This window comes from Pelophylax lessonae, assembly GCF_965119305.1.
Source record: "Pelophylax lessonae genome assembly, chromosome: 9".
Lineage (NCBI taxonomy): Eukaryota > Metazoa > Chordata > Amphibia > Anura > Ranidae > Pelophylax > Pelophylax lessonae.
This window is the reverse complement of record NC_138776.1, coordinates 125251706-125279143: the sequence shown is the minus strand read 5'-3', so window position 1 is coordinate 125279143 and position 27438 is coordinate 125251706. Positions and strand designations below refer to the sequence as shown.

General features: G+C 42.0%; 1 protein-coding gene across 1 annotated transcript in view; it reads right to left on the bottom strand.

Annotated features, from left to right (window-relative positions):
* Positions 1 to 27438, bottom strand: part of LOC309564268 (lysosomal acid lipase/cholesteryl ester hydrolase-like) — a gene marked incomplete at its 5' end in the record, with an annotated part of 40767 nt that overhangs the window by 5523 nt on the left and 7806 nt on the right. Inside the window, 7 exons of the mRNA XM_082268891.1 lie at positions 2084 to 2152; positions 5074 to 5145; positions 12557 to 12703; positions 13449 to 13585; positions 16691 to 16800; positions 17693 to 17894; positions 24050 to 24164. Of these exons, the coding sequence (XP_082125017.1) occupies positions 2084 to 2152; positions 5074 to 5145; positions 12557 to 12703; positions 13449 to 13585; positions 16691 to 16800; positions 17693 to 17894; positions 24050 to 24164 (852 nt within the window). The remainder of the gene's footprint in view (positions 1 to 2083; positions 2153 to 5073; positions 5146 to 12556; positions 12704 to 13448; positions 13586 to 16690; positions 16801 to 17692; positions 17895 to 24049; positions 24165 to 27438) is intronic.

Genomic DNA, 27438 nt, shown 5'->3' with positions numbered 1-27438 from the left:
ATAGATGCACATATGCACACACATACATACACACACATACACACATACATACATAAATACATACATACATACAGAAAGCCTTTTTAAAAAACGAGAGAGGACTGTACCTTCCTGTAACTTCCTGCCGGGTATTACACTGTAGGGGGAGGCAGAGAGCACAGCACACACTCTGCTTTCACTTTTCATTGCTCCAATGTTATGTGAGATCAGCTCCGTCGGGAGGATGGAGGGAGCTCCGGTCTCAGCTTCGATTGCCGCTCCTCCTCTCTATACATACAGGGGGCCCTCTAAGGCCCCCTGCAGCATGGGGCCCGGTCGCCATGGTGACCCCTGCGACCCCTGTACGTCCGCCCCTGGGGTAAACCTTCCGGGGCTGAGGTGGTTAAGCTTTGACAAAAAAACCTAGAAGCTGATTGGTTACTATGCACAGTTGCACCAGAATTTATGTGCACTGAGATGTGCACTTTCTTGTCCCTGAGACAAGAAACATATTTCAAGGTTTGCCCTGTTTTAAAAAGTTTGAGAAAGGTTGACTTACATTATATAGTGTTGGTAAACACTGCAATGTTACTATTATGCAGAATTGTATTTGGGCACAAGGTGGCAGTGTTCCGCAATCTAGTTATCACACAGCCCATACAGGAATACTGAGGATGCTGGGACTTGTATGCTGTAAGCAGAATTCTTTCATCCAGATCAGCTGAAGCTGAACTACACTTCCCTGGAGGACTGGCAGAGGGGCGGGAGCCTTTAAAAAGGAAGAAGCCCGGGAACACAGGGGGTAGATGGGAGAGACTGTATTGGAGGCCAGATGTGAGAACAAAGCAGACCCAGGCCAGATTGGGCCAAGATGGGAGGTCGCAAAAGCCGCTGACGAGGCAGGTTAACAGAACCTGTGAGCAGTCAAACCAGGTTATTGCCATCTTCGCATCCATACCAGAGGAGGACAAAGGGGGCCCCCATTACACGTAAGGTCATCGTTTCGCCCGGTTACGCTGTGGAATCGGATGAAAGAGTTCCTAACCCACACAGTGCTGTCATTGCACTCAAGCCTGTTGTTTGCATTTAGTTGCTAGGGTCTAGAACAGTTTACAATACAGGCCTATATCCTTTAGGCACAGATGCTACAACCTATCCAGTGCTGCAGTCTAACCTCTTTACTGCCTTTATCAACACTACCTGCAGGATACCAGGATACACCTCTTTGCTGCCCTGCTAGACAGGAATTCCACACACACACCCCACTTCAGACTTGAGCTATCCAAGAAAGAAATTTGCTTTTCAAGTGCTGGTTTCCATTTAAAGGTCATACTTCAGCAAAAATGTGTTTTCCCCCTTCACCTTCCAAATCCTTAAAGAGACTCTTTACTCAACCAGTGTTTATTAAAGGGGAACTTTGTGGGCTATTTTACAATTCCTGGAACAACTCTGGCTTCTTCAAAGAAACTATATCTCTGTTGTGCACCAGCGTAAGGGCCCCAACTAACAAGCGGAAGAGTTCTTCATGTACTCGGGGTATTTACTAAAAATGAGAGCGTTAAACCCGGACTCTTCTCACTAAGAGCCCGCAAGTCAACTAGCCCAATGTCTGTTCTTTCTTTCTCATCTTATTCGCTCACTTGGGGAAAATGTCTGTTTTGGGAGCTCACTTTTAAATCTTCAGTCCTGCAGGACGGGATGGGAGTGGCTTAAAGTGGTACTGTATTGTGTTATATTGCCTTTTCTTGATAGTGTTTTGTTATGTGGAAGATTCAGCCAATTGTTTCCTTTTGCCTTTTTTGCCATTTCAGTGATATTAATATTCAGTGTGTACGTGTATATTCTTTGTGTGACAGCCAGGGAGTACACTGGTCATGGTATTTTGGTGGTGTCAGCAGGGGCAACACTCTGGTTAAGGCTCCGTACTGAACAGGGTACCAAGAATACTTAGCAGCTCCTGAGGGGGTAGTGCTACAGGAGATTTTTTAGTGATTGAACAATCAGACTGTAAAATAGATGACCAGCCTTAAACAAATTTACACCTCGAAATCATGGATTATCTGTAATGACAAACACACCCACTCCATTGTATCGTTATTATTACCTGGTTGTAATGCTTTATATTTCCTTCTCGACCCCAGTCATAAGCCTGCAGCCGGCCCGAACGCAGAAGCTAAGTAGAATGTTAAAAAAAGAGTTTAGCTTGAATACATTCATTGGGTAGTAAGCCGATGTTAAACCCATCCTTTTATTACACTCTGCACTTATAATCTACAGCTATGAAACCAATGTAATTACTAACATATGGTTCAATACCATTTGACTGCGTAACAGTTAACATTGACCTTTGCTAAACAAATCCAATTACTGGAATGTTTATAGCCAGTGTTGATGGGCTTTTGTTCACTCTAGAATAGGTTTTGCATTTCCATACAAGTCTATGGGAATGCAAACCCCCCTGAAGCAGGTCAAATGCAAGTTAGGAGGTGAACTACAGGTCAAAGGCACCTGTCAAATAATGATTTGCTATAAGGCTTCAGCATTAAAGTTCCACTGTCTTTAAATATTAGACAGTCACTTGATCATCAATGTTAGGACGAGGAGAAGCTTGTCATGATGTTTTTAACATGACTGGTCAAAATGCAAATTCTTATGGAACTGGCCACTTAACCCCTTGCCAACCAGCTGGCGTAGTTATACTGCAGCAGGTCGGCTCTGTTACACGAGACGACATACCTGTACATCGCTTTGTGTAGCAGATAGTGGGGACGCACATATGCGCCGATTGGCTAGAGGGGGAGCCAATCTGCGGGTCCGGTGGACGCAATGTCCGCCAGGCACCCACAATCGCTCCCCATGAAGACAGAACGGCGGTCTGCCAATGTAATTACGGCAGGCCGCTGTTCTGTCAGTGATGAACACAGCGATCCTGTGTTCCTCCTATTTAGAAACACAGGTCTCTGTGTTCATCCAGTGATTACAACCCGCACACAGTTAGAAAGCACCCCCTAGGCACACATTTAACTATTTGATCGCCCCTGGTGTTAACCTCTTTCCTGCCAGTGTCATTAGTACAATAACAGTGCATACTTGTAGCACTGATTACTGTAGTAATGTCACTGGTCCCCCCCCAAAAGTGTCAGTTAAGTGTCCGATCTGTCCACTGTCTTCCCAGTCCAGCCATTTAGGCGGCTGAAGATATGGAACCTGGAAGAAAGACCAGGCGAACATAAAAGCACCAGGGACCAGCGAGAGCTGTTACAGCACAGCGCTGGAGTCCGTCATAGTGTGCTGGTATGCAGTACATTACGATTTAAACCTGCAGGAGTTTCTTTAATATTCACAAGTGACTTCACTACCGCTTTAAGAAAACCTGTTGCTTCATTAGTTTAACATTCTCACCAGATCTAGGATAAAATAACTACATACACTGATCAGCCATAACATTATGACCACCTACATAATATTGAGTAAGTACGCCTATGCTACAAAAACATCCCTGACTGTCAAGGCATGAATGCCACTAGACCTCTGAAGTATGCTGTGGTGTCTGCTACCAACATCAGTAGCAGATCACTGCCTCTGCCAGCTTGCCTTCTTCTCATCCTGCATCATGGTGCCATCTCTTCCCCTAGTAAGCGACGCACCCACGTCAGTTTTTCTTCCTTGGACCACTTTTGGCCACTGCAGACCGGAAACATCGCACAAGAGCTGCAGTTTTGAAGTTGCTCAGACCCAGTCGTCTAGACATTTGGCCCTTGTCAAAATCACTCAAATCCTTACACTTGTCCATTGTTTTGTTTTCAATATATCAACTTCAGCGACAACATGTTCACTTTCTGCCCGATATTTGCCACCTACATTCAAGTGCCATTATAATGAGATAATCAATATAATTCACTTTGCCTGTCAGTGGTCATAATATTGTTACCGATCTGTGTATATTACTACATACAGTATCTACTTCAGTACCCTGAAAGCCCTGAGATGAGGTAAACTTTTGATGCAAATTCCGACTTTAGTAAAAAAGTCAAGCTATGGCATGTCTACTCTTGCTTCTCACACCTCAGTTTCTGTCAGTAAGACCCCTAAAATCTCTGATGTTTGGGAATCCAAAGGCACTCAAGAAGCTTGGGTGAAAGCAGGCGACAGGTTTGTTTTAATCATGTGCATGTGCAACATTTTCCAAAAATATTAATTACTACGACTGTATTCATTTAGATAACTACAAAGAATTGCCATTGCCTGGAAATGAATCCCTCCATTCAGCCAAGAACAGATTATGAATTCAGAGGAAGCTCCGAATTTCTGACTGTAGTTTGTAGAAGTGATTAAGAATCTGGCATAGTTCCCTATTGTCAGGCCAATTGATTTTTGCTTACGTATTTAAAGAAAAACTAAAGGCAAACACTTTTTTTTTCATTTTGGGGAGAGTAAGGAAGGTAAATAATTGCTGTATTTTTGCCATCTATGTCCCATTGGGGTGATTCCCCTTCACTTCCCGTTCCATAGGCGAAACAGGAAGTGAGAGGAAATCCCTCCAAAGTAAAGGAATCCCTGGTTGTCACCCGGGTCACTAAAATGAGTGTGCTTATTGGAAGATTTCCCCCTCTATAAATGTTCTGGGGACAACCCAACATTTGGAATTTTCTTTTTAGTTTTGGTGATAACAGTAAACATGACAAATAGTGTGAATCTCCCTAACGGGGCACAGACAGCAATATAAACCTCACAGATGTTTCTAATACACCTCCATTCGATCAAAAAACTAAAAAAAAATCTTTGCCTTTAGTTATACTGTAATAAATCTGTAAAAGCAAGAGTGTAAAAAAGGCTGTAATCCAGTAACCAACAGTTTACTCAAGTGAGAAAAGCAAAGAGGAATTGTGATTGGATGTCATGAGATACTGCACTATACACATTACAATTGGAATAGGTCAAACAGTATTGCAGAATCTACTATAAATGAAATGCATCCAATGTACTACTATACTGTGAAAGCTTTTTGGCATATGCATTGTTAGAATCCTACAGATATACCGCATTAGCATTATTTAGATGCTTTCGGATTATATAAAATACGTCCCATAATACCTGTAACCAGTGGTGCATATTTTGCACAGATGTTCCAGCAGGACAGTGAGAAACATACACAGGCACCCGACTCTGCAAATCACAAACAATACATAAAGAATGCCACTTAAAAGAGGAAATTCAGTATAATTAAAAATGAGGAAGATTTTCAAATGAAGATCTAAAATCAATATATATGAACTTAGCATTTTTCTTGCAGCACACCTATTAATTTGAAGGCCATCAACTCACATCTTCCCTTGGGTTGCCAAGGACAAAATGTCCTGTAAGGAATTTTGAATAGAGTAAGGGAAGGTTATAACCGCTGCCAGTTTTTTTTTTTTTTGCCATCCCTGTCCCATTGGGGGATTTCCCTTCACTTCCTGTCCCATAGCTAACCAGGAAGTGAGAGGGAATCCCTCAAAAGTGAGAAAATCCTTGCTTGTCATCAGATCTAGTGTCTCCCCATTAGAAGATTTCCCCTCGGTTACTGTTCTGTTGTTACCCCCAAATTTGTGATTTCTTTCCCCTTTACTCTTGTTGATAACCACCACTAGAAGAAATAGAGAGGGTGAATCTCCCTAATGGGGGCACAGCAATAAAAACCTGAAAGATGTTCTAATTCCTCTCCATTCTATCCAAAACTAAACAAATGTTTTGCCTTTAGTTATACCATAATACACGTTTAGTGTGTGCAGTGTGCACCTATTCTGCTAGGTCCAGCTGCCTGACAATCCAGATCATAGTGCATTGTACTAAACTTAAATGTATGTAAAAATGACTGCGCCACTGTCTGCAAAAGCAGCTGCAGTCGTAGAGTAAACCTACATTTGGAAAGAATTAAATGGACTTTATAGGCACAGATAGGGATAAAGTAAAAAACTTTTTTATTGATTGACATATAAAACCAGGGGAAAAAAAACCCTAACACAGGGGAATGGTTATTAAACATTCATGAGATACATAGAAAACAACGAAATGTACCTTAACAATAAGGCATATAAATACAAAATGATGTACAAATAATTGCATGACACATGAAATGTGGTGGTGTAGGGATACAATACATTACATCCTACATGACTCGAAGACGATGCCAGAAATGACGTTGAACGTCCTCTAGAGTGTAGTTGGTACAGCCCTAAACGTGAGGGATGGTTCATGTAGCCAGATGCCCTACATGTTTCGTTTGAGAAATCAAGCTTCTTCCGGAGCTACTGGTATACATGGTGGTTTATCCCCATCCGGGGGAATCGATCTGCTGGTCTTTGAGCCTGCTTTCCTGATGCTTCCTTCATGGTTACCGCCTTTGGCCCCTGTTTCCATTAAGATATGCACCCTGCTTATCCTGTCTACAGTGACATCAGTTGACAGACTCACTCCAGCAGAATACCCCCCTCCCCCCGTGTTGATTTATGATCTGTTTACCTCTTTATTGTCCAATATATTGGTTATTATGATTAACTACTCGCCTCTACAGGGAGTCTGTATACCAGTAGCTCCGGAAGAAGCTTGATTTCTCAAGCGAAACATGTAGGGCATCTGGCTGCATGAACCATCCCTCACGTTTAGGGCTGTACCAACTACACTCTAGAGGACGTTAAACGTCATTTCTGGCATCGTCTTCGAGTCATGTAGGATGTAATGTATAGTATCCCTACACCACCACATTTCATGTGTTATGCAATTATTTGTACATCATTTTGTATTTATATGCCTTATTGTTAAGGTACATTTAATTGTTTTCTATGTATCTCATGTATGTTTAATAACCATTCCCCTGTGTTAGGGGTTTTTTCCCCTGGTTTTATATGTCAATCAATAAAAAAGTTTTTTACTTTATCCCTATCTGTGCCTATAAAGTCCATTTAATTCTTTGCAAATATTCGATGCCTATTAGGATGTGGCGCATTGTTCCCTTGCCTTGTTGCGCCCTTACTTTGCTGCTGTATTGCTTGCGCAATATATCCGTTGAAGCAGAGTAAACCTAGCCTCGCTTTCACTAGAGCGAAAAAAGCAAAAGCTAGGCTAGGTATACTCTATGACAGGGGTACTCAAATGTAAACTTGAAAGGTCCACTATACAAATTTTCCATTCAGTCCGAGGTCCAGGAAAAAGCGACCGTCAAATTCCAAATACAGAACGCCAACAACAAAAAAAGGCATTCCCCAAAACTTGCCCCCATCCAATGCAGAGCGACCAGCGTGCGTGCCCCCGTTAATGCAGAGCGACCAGTGTGCGTGCCCCCATTAATGCAGAGCGACCATGTGCGTGCCCCCATTAATGCAGAGCGACCAGTGTGCGTGCCCCCATTAATGCAGAGCGACCATGTGCGTGCCCCCATTAATGCAGAGCAACCATGTGCGTGCCCCCATTAATGCAGAGCGTCCATGTGCGTGCCCCCATTAATGCAGAGCGACCATGTGCGTGCCCCCATTAATGCAGAGCGACCATGTGCGTGCCCCCATTAATGCAAAGCGACCAGTGTGCGTGCCCCCATTAATGCAGAGCGACCATGTGCGTGCCCCCATTAATGCAGAGCGACCATGTGCGTGCCCCCATTAATGCAGAGCGACCATGTGCGTGCCCCCATTAATGCAGAGCGACCAGTGTGCGTGCCCCCATTAATGCAGTGTGACCAGTGTGCATGCCCCCATTAATGAAGAGTGACCAGTGACCCATGCCCCCATTAATGAAGAGTGACCAGTGACCCATGCCCCCATTAATGAAGAGTGACCAGTGTGCATGCCCCCATTAATGAAGAGTGATCAGTGACCCATGCCCCCATTAATGAAGAGTGACCAGTGCGGATTAGAGCACCACATGATTATAAAAAGTCAAGTCATCAGCAGGGGGGGGGGGGCAGAATGGAGAGGATCGGAGTGGCTGTGTCTTACACTGGCAGCGCTGCATGATTACAAAAAGCCGAGTTCTTCTGCTTACCCGGCGGAGAGGCTGTCATACAAAGTCCCGCCTCCTTGACACTGGCTCCTATGATAGACGTCACCAGTGTTCTGTCTATCATAGGTAGGAGTCGGCCCAGGAGGCGGGACTTTGTATGACAGCCTCTCCGCCGGGTAAGCAGAAGAACTCAGCTTTTTGTAATCATGCAGCGCTGCCAGTGTAAGACACAGCCACACCGATCCTCTCCATTCTGCCCCCCGCTGATGACAGAAGGAAGGAGACCGCTTCGGCGGTCCAGATTTAAGTGCGTGTGGGTCCAGAGGCGGCCCGGAGTCCGCCTATTGAGGCCCCCGGCTCTATGACTTCCCCCAGTTACAACTATTATCCACAGCGGAAGGAGGCGTGGAACGCACGTCGTACACCATGATACATACACTTCTCTCTATGCTGGTAGAGTCTTACGATTTCTGAGATTTGAAGAGATGCTGTCAACCGTTTAGTGATGTTGTACCGTTAAGGCTTATAGCCTCGTGCCTGCATGACTCTTTGCTATCGGCAGTAGAGTCCATGATTTCTGATAAGCGCTCCTGACCTCCCTTTATGGTGATGGTCACGTTTGCGGTGATAATATTATATCTCTGAACATGGAATGCCCCTTGGTTTAAGATATGGACTTTCATTTTGATTTGAACACTATTTATCCACAATTTAAGGACTTAGCACTTCTATATATATATGTATGATATCACTTTGTGATATATGAGTAACACACTCTGTTTATTTTTGCATATATAAAACAGAGTGTGCACCTATTAGATTGTAAGCTTTTCTGAGCAGGGCCATCTTAATCCTCTTGTATTTTATTGTATTGTAACTGTATTTTCTCCCTCTAACATTGTAAAGCGCTGCGTAAACTGCTGGCGCTATAGAAATCCTGAATAATAATAATAATAATAATAATAATGATATATAGCACTTTACACTTAATTTGATTTTGCAAAGATACTGTATATATATTTTTAATATGTTTATACGTAGCACTTTATAGAGCATTCTGATGTTTTCCATGTTCATAGTCTCCAGAGTCTTTGCTCAAAATATCTATATAATGTTTGGGTGTTCTAAGTCATTTTCTAGCTAAAAATACAGATTTTAACTTGTAAACAACATGTGTCAGAAATAGGCTTGGTCCTTAAGTGGTTAAAGAAAATCTCAAATTTTGGGTTGCCCCCAGAAAAGTTAAAGAGAGGGAAATCTTCCAATGGGGACACTAGTTCTGGTGACCTGGGAGTCCCCAAGAGATTCAGTTAATTTGCAGGGTTGTTCACTCGCTTCCTGTTTGGCTATGGGAGAGGAAGTGAAGGTAAATCTTCCCCCAATGGGACAAAGATGGCAAAAATTAATCTTACATGAGTTATAATCCTCCCTTACTCTATCAAAAATGACAAAATTGATGATGAATGACAAAATGACAACATTTGGCCTATAGTTCTACTTTATTGTATTCCCCTGAATCAGTAAAACTTTGAAAAGCATCCTATATTCTTCTATATGAGTGAGTATTGACATGTGTGGTGACAGCTTTCTGTGATTGCACAAAAGAAACTGTCCTTGACCATACAGAGTATGATCTGAGTATGATCTGAAGGTGAGAAAAGGGACCAGTTCAAGCACTTATTAAACATGTACTAAAGTTTCCATAAGTGACCTTTAGATATTTTGTGTGGTGTCGTAATTGTCCTGTTATCAGTCATGCCCCTTTTTAACCACTTGCCGACCGCCGCACGACAATTTACTGCGGCGGTCAGCCCCTCACAGCAGAGTGACGTAGGTCTACGTCGCTAGCCTGTGAGGGTCTAGGGAGCGAGAGCGCGCCGCCGGAGGCGCGCTCCCGCTCCCGAGTGGTCACGGACCCCCCCCCGCGCGTGGGACCGGCGGACCCGATGTCTGCCGGTCACTCGGCGAACGTCGGGGGAGAGGGAGAAAGGCAGGCGGCTAATGTAAACAAGCCGCCTGTCATTCTCCCCGGTGTATGAATGATGATCATACGGTTCTACTATGTAGAACCATTGATCACTGTTCATACATCTCAAGCCACAGCCAATCACAGTTAGAATCACGCCCCTAGGGACACACATAGCCCCTCTCTCTCTCTCAAAAAAAGTTAACCCCTTCACTGCCAGTGTATTTTTACAGTAACAGTGCATATGTATAGCACTGATTACTATAGAAAAGTCACTGGTAACCCCAAAAGTGTCAAAAATGTCAGTCAAGGGTCCGATCTGTCTGCCGCAATGTCGCAGTACCGCAAAAAAATCGCAGATCGCTGCCATTACGCGTTAAAAAAAAACAACAAAAATTACAAAAATCTTTCCCTTTGTTAGTAAACGCGATAACTTTTGCGCAAACCAATCAAAATAAGCTTTTTGCGGTTTTTTTTTACCACACATATGTAGCATAAAACAAATTGGCCGAAACTGTTAAAAAATTTAGATTTTTACATTTTTTTGGGGGAAATTTCATATAAAAAAATGTGAAAAATATTGTTATTTTTGCAAAATTGACGCTCTTTTTTTGTTTATAGCGCATGATCAAAAAATCGCACAGGTGATCAAATACCACCAAAAGAAAGCTCTGTTTGTGGGAAAAAAAGGACGTCAAATTCGTTTAGGTACAGCGTCGCACGACCGCGCAATGGTTTGTTAAATTCACGCAGTGCCGAATTGCAAAATACCCCCTGATCTTTCAGCAGCCAAATCCTCCGGGGCTTATGTGGTTAAGCATTAATTCAATTCTAAACCCTAGGACACCAGAATGGGTCATCTTGTACATGTTCATAACATGTGTCCAAAAGTGATAAAGACCGTGCTCAAAAAATCAATACATCGTGAAAAGTGTCCATGAAAACTTGTGTCAAAAAACAGCTTATATGAATAAGTATGGTGGGTCCCTTTAATGTCACTACTTAAAACGTGGGTTTGTGCGCTCCTCCACCGACACCATATGCACAGCCCACTTACCAGATGTCCCATCATGATTTGAGGAGGTATGGAGAAGAAGAGAGGAGGCTACCATAGTGTAGTAGATTAAAACTTCATTTATTTGAAATAATATCAACTTACATTCTCATAGTTAGTAGCCAGTGAGGTAGAAGAACGAACAGTTGCTCAAACCAGAACCGGAACGCACTTCCGCGTTCTACCTGCATTCCACCGAAATTACGTAACGGCATTCCCAGACTCAACGTGTTTCGTCAGCACGTCTGACATTATCAAGAGTCAGACGTTCTTAAGAAACGCATCGAGTCTGGGACTCCTCTCTTCCTTTTCATACCTCCCCAAATCATGATGGGACCGAGTGAACCATTATAACCTGTGATGTGGGATTAAGCAAGGAATGCTTTAACATCTGCTTATAAGGAGATTGCTGTGGAGACTGATTTACCTACTGCTATCCTTGAGACATATGGTAAGTGGGCTGTGCATGTGGTGTCGGTGGAGAAGCACGCAATCCCAAGTTTTAATGGACACTTTTCACGATGTATTGATTTTTTGAGCACGGTCTTTATCACTTATGGACACATTATAAAGCTTTTAGCTTTTTGGATGAGCCGCTCAGCACAACTATATTATTATTATTCACACTGTTTGTATTTATGTGTATTTATCACGGAAAATGTATTTACCTAATTGTTTATTGATATAGATTCACTAAATATATTTATTAATTTATTTATATATTTATATATTTTTATATTTATATATCTCAATTAATTTATTTACGCCTATGCGCAATTGCACTGGTGTGATATACACCGTTTTTTTTTTACATGTTCATAACACCCATAAAGGTTTTTCAGACTCCCTCTCCATAATGGCGTTCTTAAGATCGAAACTGTGACAGATATTTAACTCCTGGCGTTCATATTGTAGAATTAGTTTTCCACATCAAAGAAATGTCTATTTTTTCTAGATATTTTCTTTCTTTATTCTGTTCATTTTTTTTTTTTTTTTTTTTAGCCAATATCAGGTAATATATATACAATTAATATAAGTATGCATTTATATAGAAATGCATTCTAAAGCACTTGCTTGCAGAAATACGGACAGTGTGTATATGCCACCTAGATTATCATATATATATATATATATATATATATATATATATATATATATATATATATATATATACATGGGTAGGGGCTCCAAAGTTTATGGCTGCTGTGCAGAAAACTAGTTTTTGGCTTTTTCAGAATCTTAATAAATTCTGTTTGGCTCCTGATGCCCAGAGTCTTTGTAGAGCTTTGTGCAGGATAAAACTATTCCTAGGTCTATTATTAGTTTCAGCTGTCCATTGACCTTTTTATATGTGAGCGGACTGTGTATGTGTTCAAGCACTTGTAAACATATTATAAATTATATTAAAGAGGATCATACAATGAATTATGCTATTAAAACATGACATTGTCAGAGCATTGGGAATGTCATTGTGCTAGTGGGATCCCAAAAATTTACTTTAGCCCCACCCTCCCATAGTTAGCTGGGACCTAAGGTGATGCCAATATCCTAACAATTGATTAATTTTAAAATACTACAAATACCATATTAATGTTCCACTTATTAAATCCACACAGGATGAAGAAAGTATTGCCACATATTTCTTCCAGTAGTGCATGACTACATAACTTATCAGCCAGCAGTTTGATAATGTTTGATGATGGTAGAAATTCTTTGTGATGAAAAAGAGTCTAAAAATAAAAAATAAATAAAATTAATGTTCACAACATCCCCGATATATATTACAAGAGAAAATAGGTTTGAAAAAAAAAAAAAAAAGCAGCAATGCAGTCAACAATAAGCCTACAAAAAAGTGGTTTCTTGCAATAATTTTAGATTTTAGCAACAAAATTGTCTCCAGAATCTCCAGTGTGAAGATTGCATGCCTTACCTAGGCTGGAGGGGGATTTCACCCTTTGAAGACAATGATGCATTCTGAAAGAAAATCTATGCTAGGAGACATGCAAGTTTTGACTTCTGAAATTAGTTGTTGCTTGGCTATCTCTAGCTTCAATTCTTTGTCTTTAATACTGAATCAATTATATGGGAAACGCATGGCACAGGAAAAGTCATAACTCCAGCTCTGAAACACTTGTTCTGGCTTAGCGACTCAAGTGGTAAAGCAGTTGGACCAATTTGTGGGAAGTATTTTCAAGGTGGGCTGATCATCAACTGTAAACATGTCCTTTTCTCTGAATGAGAGGCATCTAAGATCAAGTCTTGAATTGTGGCCCATGTGCTCACTTGCTCGCTTGCTTGCACAGAGAATGTCGCTTGGAAAAAATTACAATTATAGGTCTTAGCAACCAATAGTGCTCAAAACTTGGTTAACAAACAAAGATTTAATGTGACTGGTAAGGGTGAAACAGTATACACTGTATTTTTACTTAAGATCATCAAAACCTAAGGCCTACTATCCTTCCTCTATTGTCATACCTCAAAAAGCTTGTCTGGCATATACTTAGAAAACGCAACTGGACCAATGGGATCTTGAAGTGTAGCCACCGGAGCAAGGGCAAAAAATGCTTTGATTTTTTGGGCAAGCTCGGGCATAGTAGAAAATGCTATAAATGCTAGACAGAGAAAAAAAATGTCAATCATAAGTATTCAAAATAGCACAATTATTATTTAACCTATGTCCTGTAAACAGTACTACATTTTTATGCACCAGCCAGGTCTGGTTGAAATCTTGCACATTAATCATGCTTTGTCCTCCTACCCATACTACTTGGCACTGCCACTTAAAAGACTTGGATATGTTTATTTATACAAATTTTGGAGTCCAGGGGAAGAGAACCCAGGCACACAGCATATAGTAACATAATCAACTACAAAGCCCCGCCAATAGCTGTTTATACTACCCAGATGGGTTAAGGTTTTTTAAGTGCAAACGTAGAGTGTGAACACTGTTGATAATAAACTTCGTAGTCTTACAATTTATATGCTCTATAAGGCCAGCTACTCGACAATGTATAAACAGAGGGTAACCCCTAGTGTTATAATCTGTACATCCAGAGATGTAGGCAGCTGAATTCCTATGAAGCTCTCCACTCCCACCACTCCCTCCTTCTGAGCATCCTTATGGGTTAATGAATCAAGAGTGGAAAGGAATCCGCGCTTAGGATAATATCGAAGGGAGAGGGTAGAAAAAAACGATTGGCTGCAGCCCACTTCAGAATATAATCTACTAGAGATTATATTAGATATGTAGAGGAAAAAAGAAGAAGAAGTGCTTGGCGCTGCCAATATATGCGTTAGAAGTGTGGAAGGTGGAAACTAATATAAATAACACAGATATCACAAATATTGCAAATGTAATGCACGATTGAAAAAAGTGGTGGATGTTAGATAAATAAGTGAGGTATTAAATATTCAAGAGGTAAAAACAGGAATAAAGTGTAAAAGCATAAAACCTAAAAACCAATATTTAAATGTATGCAGAAATATAAATAGGTATGCAAAAAATGAATAAATAGAAAATGACGTATATATCCACAATATACTCCAGTAAAAAATATATATAGTGCCCTTCAAGTGAGGGTGAAGTGGTGATGTTGAAACAATAAATAAATATATGAATTCAGAAATGGTATTATAGTGCAGTGAGTATTTGGTGATATGTAACACAGGTGTATAAGTGATGATAAAAAGGTATAGTAGAAGAAATTAGTAAATATAAATTAATTTACAGTGACTTGGGTGACCAAAAAGTGACGTGTGCAAAAAAGAAACCTCAGTCCCAAACCAGGGAGGAGGGAGTGCCCAATATGGTCCCCCAAAATAACAATGGGGTGAACCACAGATGAAAGAAAACAAATCCAAAAAAATAATAATAAATAATGCAAAAAAATTATAAAATGGTGACTAGGTGATTGTTTACACAGAATATCTCAAGATCAATAGTGTGCTAGTGGAAAAAATGCGCAAAAAATGTGGTCAAAAATGCATAGGAAAAAACATCCACATATATATATACGTCATTTTCTATTTATTCATTTTTTGCATACCTATTTATATTTCTGCATACATTTAAATATTGGTTTTTAGGTTTTATGCTTTTACACTTTATTCCTGTTTTTACCTCTTGAATATTTAATACCTCACTTATTTACCTTATGGGTTAATGAGACCTCCCATCATAATAATATAATGGTACCCCAAAAGGGAGTTCTCCCTCACTAATGTAGAGGCTGCCGTGCTATGCAGAGCACAGTCCAGGCCCACTGACTCAAAGCGCAGTCTAGGGAATATTCTATTGTGTTTTTTTTTTGTTGAGTAACTTGGATGGGGTGTAGGGTAGTATGGGATACTCCAGAACCACTAACAGAAACTAGAGGACACTCTTGTCTAAGTTGCAAACTTCCAAAACAGTTCTTTTGCTAGGCTCAGGAGACAATCCTTCCATGAGAAACTAGTAGAGGCCAGAGTTATGTATTCCTCAGGAGGAGAACTACTTAAACCAGCTTTAAAGGACAGTCCTCTCACAAGAAACTAAAGGAGACCAATGTATGAACCTCTCAGAAGAGGAAATACGTAGTTCAGAATTAGTGCACAGTCTTTCCTTGACTAAAGGAGACTGGTTGGTATGTAACTCTCAAGAGAGGATTGGTTTGATCCAGCAATTCAAATAATACACAGTCCCCAGGATCTTACAGAAAAGCAGTTTCCATGAGGACAGGGGAGCAGCTGTGCCTATTCAGCTATTTTCAGGTGCCTTCCAGTGTAGCTGTGCGGACTGGATCGTTAGGTGAAGTTTCAAGGTATCTGACAACCTCTTAGATATAGGTCCCCTGGCTCTCCCACAGCTGGGACCTTGATGAACAGCAACTTGAAACAGCAGAGTGGCTGGAGGCAGGGGGGTAGCCACCCCTCTCCTGAACAGGTGTATGAGAGAGACCCCATTAAGGGGTATGAGAGATGATTACGGCCATGCGCGCCTGCACAGGTTGAACTGGATGGACTATTGTTTTTATTCAACCTCAACTACTATGTAACTATGTAAGGTGGAACCCCTTGAACAGGAAGACACTGCTGTTCTACAGTTCAGACTATATGCTCCTCAGCCACTTTCTGGCCGCACCTCCCCAGGGATTGGCTGCAGCACCATAAATATTCATGCTGCCCATTTATCTTGCTCCACTCCTATGAGAACTTACTGGAAGGCAGGGGAGAGCAATCAAACCAGCAACCTGTGAAACCTAGAACATCCAAAAGAAGTCAACAACTTCTCCAATGACTACAGAGGAGCCAAAAAAAAAAAAAATTTACCTAACATGGGATGAGGACAGGCCCAGATTTTGAAGTAAAGTTGAAACTTAGATATGTACTAGCTCCCTATATCTCAAGATTAGTGATTGTTATGACATGAAGGTACCCTCTGCTTAAAAAATTATTTTCCCAAATGCTTAATTGAAAAAGCCCAAGTTTGTGACTGTTTCTTTTATATAGTAAACATCAATGTACGAATTGCAGTAATTCTTGGCAAGTCATCTTTCACTGGTCTGACTATTGAGTAAATTGAATTCTGTCTTGTCGTTACTGCAGTCACTGATCTCTACCTAATAAATAAGCCTATGATAGGAGAGCGTGCTGGAACGGAAGATAATTTATCACTGTTTATAAATTAAACCTAAAGTCATAGATTTACAAGTAACTTTCACTCATGAATCAAAACTCACCTATAGTGGTTCCTTGGGAATGGCCGATGTAATATATTTGTTTCTGACCTGTTGTCTCCAAAATGAAATCTATAACAGCAGGAATATCTTTCATTGCCATTTCATCAAAGCTGGGGGGGGGGGAAAGGGAATAGAGCTTACATAATAAATGTATTTGAGGTTTGAATTAGTCTTTATGGTCATGATAACGTACCTAACCCTCCGTGAAGTATATTTTAATGGACTTAATCAATAAAATGGTACATGGAACAGAAACCCTCATAAGTGGGACTTTGAATGGCAACAGTACTATTGCATAATAAATTGTATTTTGGACGACTTTATATAAAAATACACAAAAAATCTTTATTATGTCAAAAAATATAAAAGCATGCTATACAAAGCTGAAAAGCTATTCAAAGATATAAGTAGATTACAGTATTACATCACAAAATGTCATTCGGAGAATGCCAAGCATAAAGCTCAATAAATCAATAAAACAGTGCAAGGAGCCAAGTGTGGTATCTAGAGCAACCAATCAAATTTCATCTTGCACTAGCGTGGTTTCAGTGAATTATGATAAATTGTTCTGGTTTATTGTACTCTGCTCTTAGCACTTTGCTCCTTGCACTATTTGTTGAATAACATTCTACATTTACCAGTCGTGTGCTGAAAAACTGACTGTGCACAAGCACAAGGCATTGTGAAAGTAGCCATGGTTTAAATAGTAAATTGATATACTAATAAAATGACAACATCAAGCTTATACATGAAAAATGCAAAGAACAAAATCTCTAGCTTAAAAATGCAGTTGCTCTAGTAACCAATCAGACTTCATATTTTACTAGTGTGAATTTAACAAAGTGAATTTCTATTGGTTCCTAAGTGAATTCAAAATTAGCTTCTGCATTTTGCACTTTTGCCTTTTTCTCCTTACAAATAAATAAAAAACCCATTATAAAATTAAACATCACAAATAATTATAAATGATAGATTTAAATAAATTATAGCATGTTTACCCACCTAAAGGCCCAGAATTCTCTATCTTTAGGTGACAGGCTCTTGTGTTTCCGGGACCAGGTGTTGCCCCGACTATTTCCCATCCAGACATCATAGCCGGCATCAGCCAGGATAAACCCCAGACTATTGTGATTAAGGCTGGAGACCCAGGTACTGGAATCCGCAAGCAGACCATGTTGTAAGAATACTACAGGTTTATTAGCACCTAGAACAACAAAATACGTTATTGTGCAGAACTGGTACTTTGAAAATATTGGTTGTGACAGCTCAAGTTAAATACTGTATATATTTTAAATTATCAACAGTGTCCTAAGGATAGATGATCAGACTGACACCCCTATCCTGCCTATAGATCGCCCAGCTCACCATCACACACATGTAACGAATGGACTTGAAGCAGTGTGCCGGCGCTGTAGACATGTCATATATACACACATGAAGCATCACCCTAGGATACAACTCTCATGGTGCACTGTTGCCTCGAACTGCAGTCTTTGTCTATGCGTCAGTAACATCAAAGAAGTTGCGTGGAAAAACAACCTGTTGCCATAGGGACGCTGTACGCACCATGTTGCTGTAGGCGGCCAGAAGTGGTCCAGTCCGGGGAGAGAAAAAGGCCAACACTGGGCGCCATGTTGGTTGTGGCAAAAGCGTAAAAAAAAAAAAAGGGAGGAGTGCTTCCGGGTGAGAGGTCATGGTCATTCTGAGTGCACGGTAAGGATGTCCAAGCTGTGGTAGGTAGAGTGTTGGGGGAGGGGGTGTGGAGGTCTCAGAGGCAGGCTGGTGAACATTGAGGGCTTTGTTTCAAGGAGAACTCCATAGGAATGTAAACAAACATGTATCCAGCGCACTATGTTTTATTTAAATGGTGATATAAGGAATTTCCTAACTTTTTTGGTATTTTTGGAACCCGTGTATTTCTCTGACTTTTAAAGTGTAACAAAGAGAAACCTTTTGAGATGGGTTTTCATATATCGCATATATCATGCACCTGGCTCTGACCCTTATGTCTGTGCCGCAACTTGCTGCAACAGTCACTTAGACCCCGTACACACTGGGGCGACGCTACTTCCCGGGGCGACCTGTGAAGTCGCGGTGCGCTGCTCGCACCGCGACCTCGGAGCGGCCGGCACGGACTTCATATCATTGAAGTCTATGCAGGTCGCCCCAAAGAAGCTCCGGACCCTTTTTCTAAGTCGGAGCGACTTGTGTCGCTCCTATTAGAACGGGTCCACAGCTTCTCTATGGAAGGCGACCTACGGCGACCTGTCAGGTGACCAGGTCGCCTGACAGGTCGCCCCAGTGTGAACGGGCTCTAAAGCAGGCTAAATATAACTAAAAGACAAAGAGAAACCAGTAGCTGTCAATATTTGTAATTTGTTTTTTTGTTTTTTTAAATGGCTTGCTCAGTCTAAGTGCCAGGCATCTGCCAACTATAGTATAAACAGTATATTTGATAATTAATCAGTTCTGATGTCCTGAGGGCCTCATCTCATTTCTTGAGGCCCTGAAATGCTAGGAGAGTACAAATACCCCCTAAATGACCCCTTTTTGGAAAGTAGACAGTCTGAGGCATTTAATATTAAGCATAGCAAGTTTTTTGAAGTTGTAATTTTTTTGTCACAATGTTTTGGAAAATGAAGAAATTGAATGTTTGTATATATATATATATATATATATATATATTTATTTAAAATTAATTAATTTTTTATTCCACTTTTTTTAACATTTTTCAATTTTTTATTATTTTTGCATTGTAACTGCAACGTTTTTCAACTAAGCTCTAACAACAACCCGTATACTACCAAGCTGACTCATTTTGGGGGTGCACCCCTTCCTCAAAGCTGTGCCAGCACAGACCTAAAGAAGGGGGTGTGCCCCTAAAACACATCAGCTTGCTACTATAGGGGAGATTGTTGGAACATTTGAACCTTGCACCACATGGCTTCTTCCGGCCAACAGCACTTTTGTAAGGATGCATTCTATTGGTTTTTATTGTCTTTGAATAAAATATTTTATGGGTAATGCACTAGGTGTTTGTGCCTTTCCTGTTTGTTGTCTCTGGAGTTTTACATTGGATTCCCTTATCTGAGATGGACTGCATTTGCCAAGCATTGGGTCATGTATGGACGCGTCGCCTGTGTAGCCATCCCTCTGTGGAGAAGTGCTGGGAGTGATTGCTTTTCTTTTCTTACGTTGGACACTGGGATAAGCAATATTGGGTTCAATTCACAAAGCGATATTGCATGTGATATTTGGATCACGTGATTCATGTTAGCCAGATTTTGCATGCAATCATGAAAATGTGAATTTATTATCTTTTTATATCGAAGAACAAACAGGAAATGCATGGTAAATACCGCATAAAATTATATAAGTCAATTTTAAAACACATTTATAAAATATTTAATGGCCTAGCCACTTGCTATTATATGAATATATAAATTAAGAGTTAATTGTTCAGGAGCTGCCACCCGCTGGTATCCTAACAACCAGTGACTCTTGTCCTGCACATTCATCTCTAAGCCAAGGATTCCCTGAAGACAGGTGAATGTAAACAAAAAAGCCGGGTCAGTTAAAACATTTTTTTTTTTAAATGTTGTGGGGGTTCTCTCACGATTCATACCGGGTACTTAGCATCTGGTATAGATTTAACAACTTCAATACTGGGCACTTTCACCCCCTTCCTGTCCAGGCCAGTTTTCAGCTTTCAGCGCTGTCATACTTTCAATGACAATTGTGCTGTCATGGAACACTGTACCCATATGAAATTTGTATCATTTTTTTAAAACAGATAGAGCTTTCTTTTGGTGGTATTTAATCATTTTTTGCTAAAAAAAATGAAACCGACAGAGAAAAGACTCCGTTTCTGTTAGAAAATGTTGTAAGTAATTTTTTTATGTGCACTGATAGGCTGCATTGATGGGCCCTCATGAGGCAGCACTGATGGGGACTGATGAGATGGCACCGAAGGGCACTGATGAGGAGGCGCTAATATGCAGCACTGATGGGCACTGATAGGCGGCACTGATATTCCGCACTGATGAGCACTGATAAGCAGCACTGATGGGAACTGATAGGTGGCACTGATGAGCACTAATGGGTGGCACTGATGTGCACTGATAGGTGGCACTTATAGGCACTGGTAGGTGGCAGGGATAGATGGCACTGATATGCACTGAAAGGCAGCACTGACTGGCATCACTGCTGGGCACTGTTGGGGGATGCACTGATAATCAGGACACGTCATAGTCTTGAAGCGCTTGGTGTGGAATTTGGGGGAAAACCCAGAGCCATTTTTAACACACCCACGCTCCCTAGATTCATTTGCCTGTCAGATAAAAATCCCCGGCTGACAGCTGAATGAGCAGGACAAGGAAGAGCCACTGACTGGTTGTTAGGACACTGGCAGGTGCTTGCTTCTTGACAACCAGCATCTCTGAGCTGGAACTGTAAAATTTAGCAGTATTAGAAATACCACTGCTAATGTTTTCACTTTCCACTGCAATAAAATAAGTGTAAAAAATGCGTTAAATACCTCAAAATAAATGCATGTGTTATTTTAAAAGTGTTTTTTTGATGAACTGCTAACATTATTGAAAAAAAGTTATCCGGTATTTAAATGCTAATTTAATGGTGGTAGTTTAGTTTTAGTGGATTGAGCCCAATTTCTAAATACAAAAGGGAATGTGAAACGTGAAAATGGTAAAGCAGACTAAACTGATATATCATTTTAAGAATATCTTGCTACATAAATTGCTTCTCTAATTCCTGTCACTGTCACTGCTTCTGCTGTTTGAAGGACGCCTGTCATGATCAAAAAAAAATAGGCTGCTACTACAGACATTCTTTTGAAAATGCTAGTTGCTTGGCTGTCATGCTGATCCTTCGCCTTCAGTACTTTGTGAAGTACTCATGCAGAACAAGTATATATAACTATACGAGGGGGGTTCTTTACTGTTAGGGCTACAAGATTGTGGAATTGTCTACCACAAGAGGTGGTTTCTGCGGGTAGTATGGTGGCTTTCAAAAGACTCTTAGATTTACATCTCAAGGATCAGGACATTAAGGGCTATGTTAGATGATTACAGCCACACACACCTACACAGGTTGAACTGGATGGACTATTGTCTTTATTCAACCTCACCTACTATGTAACTATGTAAGTGTACCACAAGTGAAAGCAGGACTTCTGATCCACGTAGGTCTTTTGTCAGTGGCTTGAAAAGTATTAATTCCAGTAGGTCAGCATAACAGCTAGGCAACTAGGATTTTCAGTATGTGCTCATCAATTGCAGCCCCTGCACTTCTCTGATGATAGGTTTACCTTAATAATACAACCCATAAATTTTGTGAAAATGGGGTAAACTCAAATGTTCTCAGGCTGTACTCTCTGCAGGTCGAACGTTAATCAAAAAATAAAAGTGTGAATGGAGAAAATGTGGTAATATGGCCATGAGAAGGTGCTGAGTTTTTTATACAATAAAATAAGTATGCACCATCTATTGGCTATAATGTTGTATATCCCCCTTCACTTTTTTGTTTCACTGAGCAACATTTGATCTGTTTGAAAACATTTGATTTTGCCCCACTCTCACAGAATGCATTTAGAGTACATGCACTTTAAATGGGCAAACAGTTTTTTTTTTCTTACAAATACACCCTTTAATCTCTTTATTTTTCATTTCCTGTCTAGCCATTATTCCCTGCTTAGCATTCCAGCTGCATCTGTTTCTTTCTATCTAGCAGAATCGGAGCCTCCAATTTGTTACTTTACTTATACAAACATGGCTACTTGTCAGTAGCCTGTGAGGTGCACAGGAAGCAGCTGCCTCAGTGCTGTATTTTGGCCTAGGCCCACAAGGCCCAGGCCTAGGGCGGCACTTTGCAGGGGGGGTGCCAAAAGATCCCCCTCCCCGCCTCCACCTGAGACTCTATCCGCTAGAGCTGCCTTGGGTCTAGCAACCAGTGATGTCATGGCCGTGACTCCCTGGCCTTTGCCATAATTCAAAGTGAAGGAGGATTTAACTTTCTCCTCCTCCACGCCTAGTGCTTGTAGGGCCAAAAGAGTCCTGCCGGTCCTGTGGCGGCGGGTTGCAGAGCAAGATCCGCTGTTGACAGTAGCCGCTGCTGCTGAACAGCAGGGTCTTCACACAGCAAGTGGGCGGCCGGCCGGCCGGCAGGCCTGCCCTGGAAGCTGGCTAGAACCAAGAGCCTGGGAGAGAGAAGATCTCCACTACCATGGCGCCACCCTGTCCTGAACAGCAACGGGCGCAGCATTCCTGGTGCCTCCCAGAGCCTGCACTCCTTCTCAAACCTCCTCTCCACTCCCAGCTGGGACATCAACAGGAAGACAGGCTGACCGAGGGCCCAGAGGACAAGGATGGGCGGGAGGTAGGTGTATCCCACACACCTACCAACAGATAGGGTGCACAGGAGGGACTGCAGGCAGGGCTAGGGAGTATTCCACCACCCCTCGCCCTTACCCCCCTCTCCCTTTCTCTCCCACCTTTTCCCTTCCCCCCTCTCTCTCTCTCCCACTCCCCCTCTCTCACCCACCCTCTCACTCTCTCACCCCCCCCTCATTCTCTCACCCACCCTCTCTGTCTTCCCCTCCCACCCCCTCTCTCTCTCTCCATCCCACCCCCTCTCTCCCTCCCTCCCCTCTGTCTCATCCCCCCTCTCTCTCTCATCTTACATGTTACAAAATTTTATAACATAAAAAAAGAAAAAAAAATTTTAAAAAAAAATTTACGGTCTTTTTTTATTTGTTTAACAAAAAAGAAAAAACCCAGTGGTGATCAAATACCACCAAAAGAAAGCTCTATTTATGGGGAAAAATGATAACAATTTTGTTTGGGTACAGTGTTGCATGACCGCACAATTGTCCTTCAAAATGCGACATCGCTAAAAGCTGAAAATTGGCCTGGGCAGGAAGGGGTGAAAAAACCCAGTATTGAAGTGGTTAACAGTGAATCAATCCAGCATGGCATAGCAACACACTAGGGGTTTGATTTACTTAAGGCAAAAAGACAGTTCACTGTGCAAAGAGAAGTCGCACTTTGCAAGGGAATTTTCCCCAAATCTTAGTAAATGTAAAAGAATACCCAATCACATGCAAGGGAATTTTAAAAAACAGCATTTTTGCTTACATGTGATTGGATGATGGCAGTCAGCAGAGCTTCACCTCTTTCACTAAGCTAGGGAAAATTCTCTTGGAAATTGAAGAGTCTATTTGTGTTTATTAATATTGTGTTTATAATGGTATCATACAGTCAGTAGTGCTACATTTCTTCACTGCTTTCATTTTTGGTAAAACACACAGAAAATGTGACATCACCCCTCAGAGAGTGAACTTACCTACAGACTGTAACTTGGTTCCATGTGGAATTCTGTTTATGGTCAGGATATAACCATCATCAGTGACCACCTCATGCTCCTCACTGGGGTATCCTCTGTATGTGATTATCTCACTCTATAACATCATACACAAGTTTTATATGTCATTATTTTTGCCAATCTGCAGGTTTTTCTATTAATGGTTTAAAGAGGAACTAAACCCTCCTATCGTTTGATCTTCAACTGCCATGGTGCTGCAAATGCGATCAGTTGTGACACCCGCCATTTGATGGTTTGACAGTTTGGTGGAGGGTACAACTAATGTGACAGCTACATCCCGGCAAACTATTGTTGTAACTGTTAAATCGATAAGTTGCCAACTGAAACTGTCTACAGGTGTCAAACTGGTGGCCCTCCAGCTGATGCGGAACTACAAGTCCCATGAGGCATTGCAAGGCTGACAGTTACAAGCATTAACAAACCAAATAAAGGCATTATGCAAATAAAAACAGCAATGTGAAATTTGTGTGCCAGACCCTAGTCACCATAAGCATTACAGACATAGAATATGGCAAACGTCCACAGGTACACCTCAGTTTATTAAAGTTTATTATTGAGTTAGCAGATTACAGAAGGAAGATAACATTGTTGGGATCGCTAAACCCAAAAACAAAAAAAAAATAATATATTGTAGCTTACCAGTCCTTACATGTGGTAGCTATATTAGCTTTTGCTTCGAGCTAAAAACATTTCCAGAAGTAAAGAAAACGGAAAATTTATATCAATACTTACCGTAATTTTCCTTTCCTGATGGACTCCATGGCAGCACACGTATGGGTAGGCTCCGCCTCCTCTCCTACCCTATAGGACCCCACTCCCATAAATCTTTGCTCCTTACCAGGAGCCGTGTTCCATAACTAGAACTACTCCAGCAGATGGGAGGGGACTCCTGCTGCCATGGAGTCCATCAGGAAAGGAAAATTACGGTAAGTATTGATATAAATTTTCCGTTTTCCTGACAGACTCCATGGCAGCACACGTATGGGAAATAACTAGCCATACACACCCGGGCGGGTAACTGCTGGTTTAACAGAAAAAGGTTTAATTTGCACCGTCAACAGACAAGACTTTTAAACCAAAGTTGACCGAAGATAAAGAAGCCGGTTCAACACAGTAATGCGACATAAAGGTATGAATTGATGACCAAGAAGCCGCTCTGCAAATCACGTCAGGAGCTACATGAAGAGAAGCTGCCCACGACGTAGAGATCCCTCTAGTGGAATGAGCTGTCACCACCTCTGGAGGAGCCAGTCCCTTGGCTTTATATGCCCACTGGATGGTCTGAACTATCCAACTTGCTATAGATCTTGAGGAAGCTTGTTTGCCCTTGTTTTTTCCACAGATGAGGACAAAAAGATGGTCTGACTGGCGAAAAGGAGCTGTAGTCTCCAGATATAGCCGAAGAGTTTCCCCCACGTCCAAAGGATGGACAAAATTTTCATCTTGAGATTTGAACGTGGGTAGGACAATTTCCTGGTTGACATGGAATACCGACATTACTTTCGGATTGGAGCCAAGCATCGGAACCAATACTACCCGATCAGGGAAAAACGTAAGGAATGGTTCCTTGTAACCCAAGGCACCGAGTTCAGAAACCCGTTTGGCCGAAGTAATAGCCACCAGAAAGGCTGTTTTCATGGAGATGTTTTTAAGGAAGAATGGATCCTTCTGATTCAAGGTGAGTGAGGAAAGAAACTCCAAGACCGTAGGAAGATCCCACTTAGGGAACCTGGGCTTTCTAGGAGGTCTTAACCTAGTAGCGCCTCTGAAGAACTGGCGAACCAGGGAGTGTTTCGCCCATGCAGTCCCAGTGAAGGCCGAAATGGCTGAAATTTGGACCCGAAGGGAACTTACTGCCAATGACAGGTCCAGACCGGACTGGAGGAAGCCCAAAATATCCTGGATTCCTGGGTCAGAGACAGAGCTAGATCTGCTATCCACATAATCCTTAAACTTGGACCAGATTTTTTCATAGACCTTGTTCGTGCCGGGTCTTCTGGCACTCATCATTGTAGCGATTGCCTCGTTTGGACAACCGAGCGCTTTCAATCTTTCCCTCTCAACAGCCATGCCATGAGATGAAGCTGTGCTGGGCAGGGGTGAAGAATAGGCCCTTGGGACAGAAGGTCCGGCCTGACTGGCAGAGGTATCGGGTCCCGACAGCTCAGCTGGAGCAACAGAGGAAACCACGGTCTCTTTGGCCAGAAGGGAAGAATCGCTATGATCTGCACTCTCTCTGTCCTGAGTCTGTGAAGAAACTTGAAGATGACTGGCACTGGAGGAAACGCATAGGCCGTTTGAAAATTCCAATGATCCGTCAGGGCGTCTACCCCGTAGGCCTGGGGATAACGCCACCTCGTGTAGAATCTCTCCAGTTTGGCATTGCTTGGAGATGCGAACAGATCTACCTCTGGATGGTAACCTAGAGACATGACCCATATGAAGGTCTCTGGATGGAGTGACCACTCGTTGTTGTCCAGAGCAGACCTCGAGAGGAAGTCTGCCTGGACGTTCTGGGCACCCGGAAGATAGGCGGCTGACAAGTTGGACGGATGTCTTTGAGCCCAATCCATAATAGGTTTCACTTCTTTCAGAAGAGAAGGACTGCGGGTGCCCCCTTGTCTCTTGATGTAGGCGACGGCTGTCGTATTGTCCAGTCTTAGGAGGACCGAGGCATCGGTCGCCAGATGCTGAAAGGCCTGGAGAGCACAGAACGCTGCCCGAAGCTCCAGCACATTCGAGACCACCCCGTATGTAGGGAAGTCCCATCTGCCCTGGGCCACCTCCGACAGGCAATGCGCTCCCCATCCCGTCCTGCTGGCGTCCGAGGTCATGACCAACCAGGACGCTTGAACGATTGAATGGCAGTTTAAAAGATTCTTTCGCTGAAGCCACCAGGTTAGGCCGTCCTTCATGGACGTAGTTATCCGAATGAGGACTTCTGGATTCTCGAAATTCCATTGTTGGAGGAATCCCATCTGAAAGGGCCTCATCTTCCACTGTGCCCACTTCACCATGGGAGCCGTGGAAACCATGGTCCCAATTATCTTCATGCACTGGGATGCCCGGAGATGAGAGGCTGATAACGCCGGACGAATCCTGTTGCGAATTGTCGGAATCTTCTCTAATGGAAGGGAGATAGTGCCTCTGGAAGTGTTGAAGAGGGCCCCTAGGAAGACCAACGACTTCGTGGGTTCCAGATGACTTTTTTCCAAATTCAGGAGCCACCCGAACTCTTGAAGGGTGGAAATTACTTGAGATCTGTGAAGCAGAATTTGATCCTGATGTTCTGACAGAAGGAGCAAGTCGTCCAAGTAATGGTAAAGACGAATCCCTTTTGCTCTGATCAG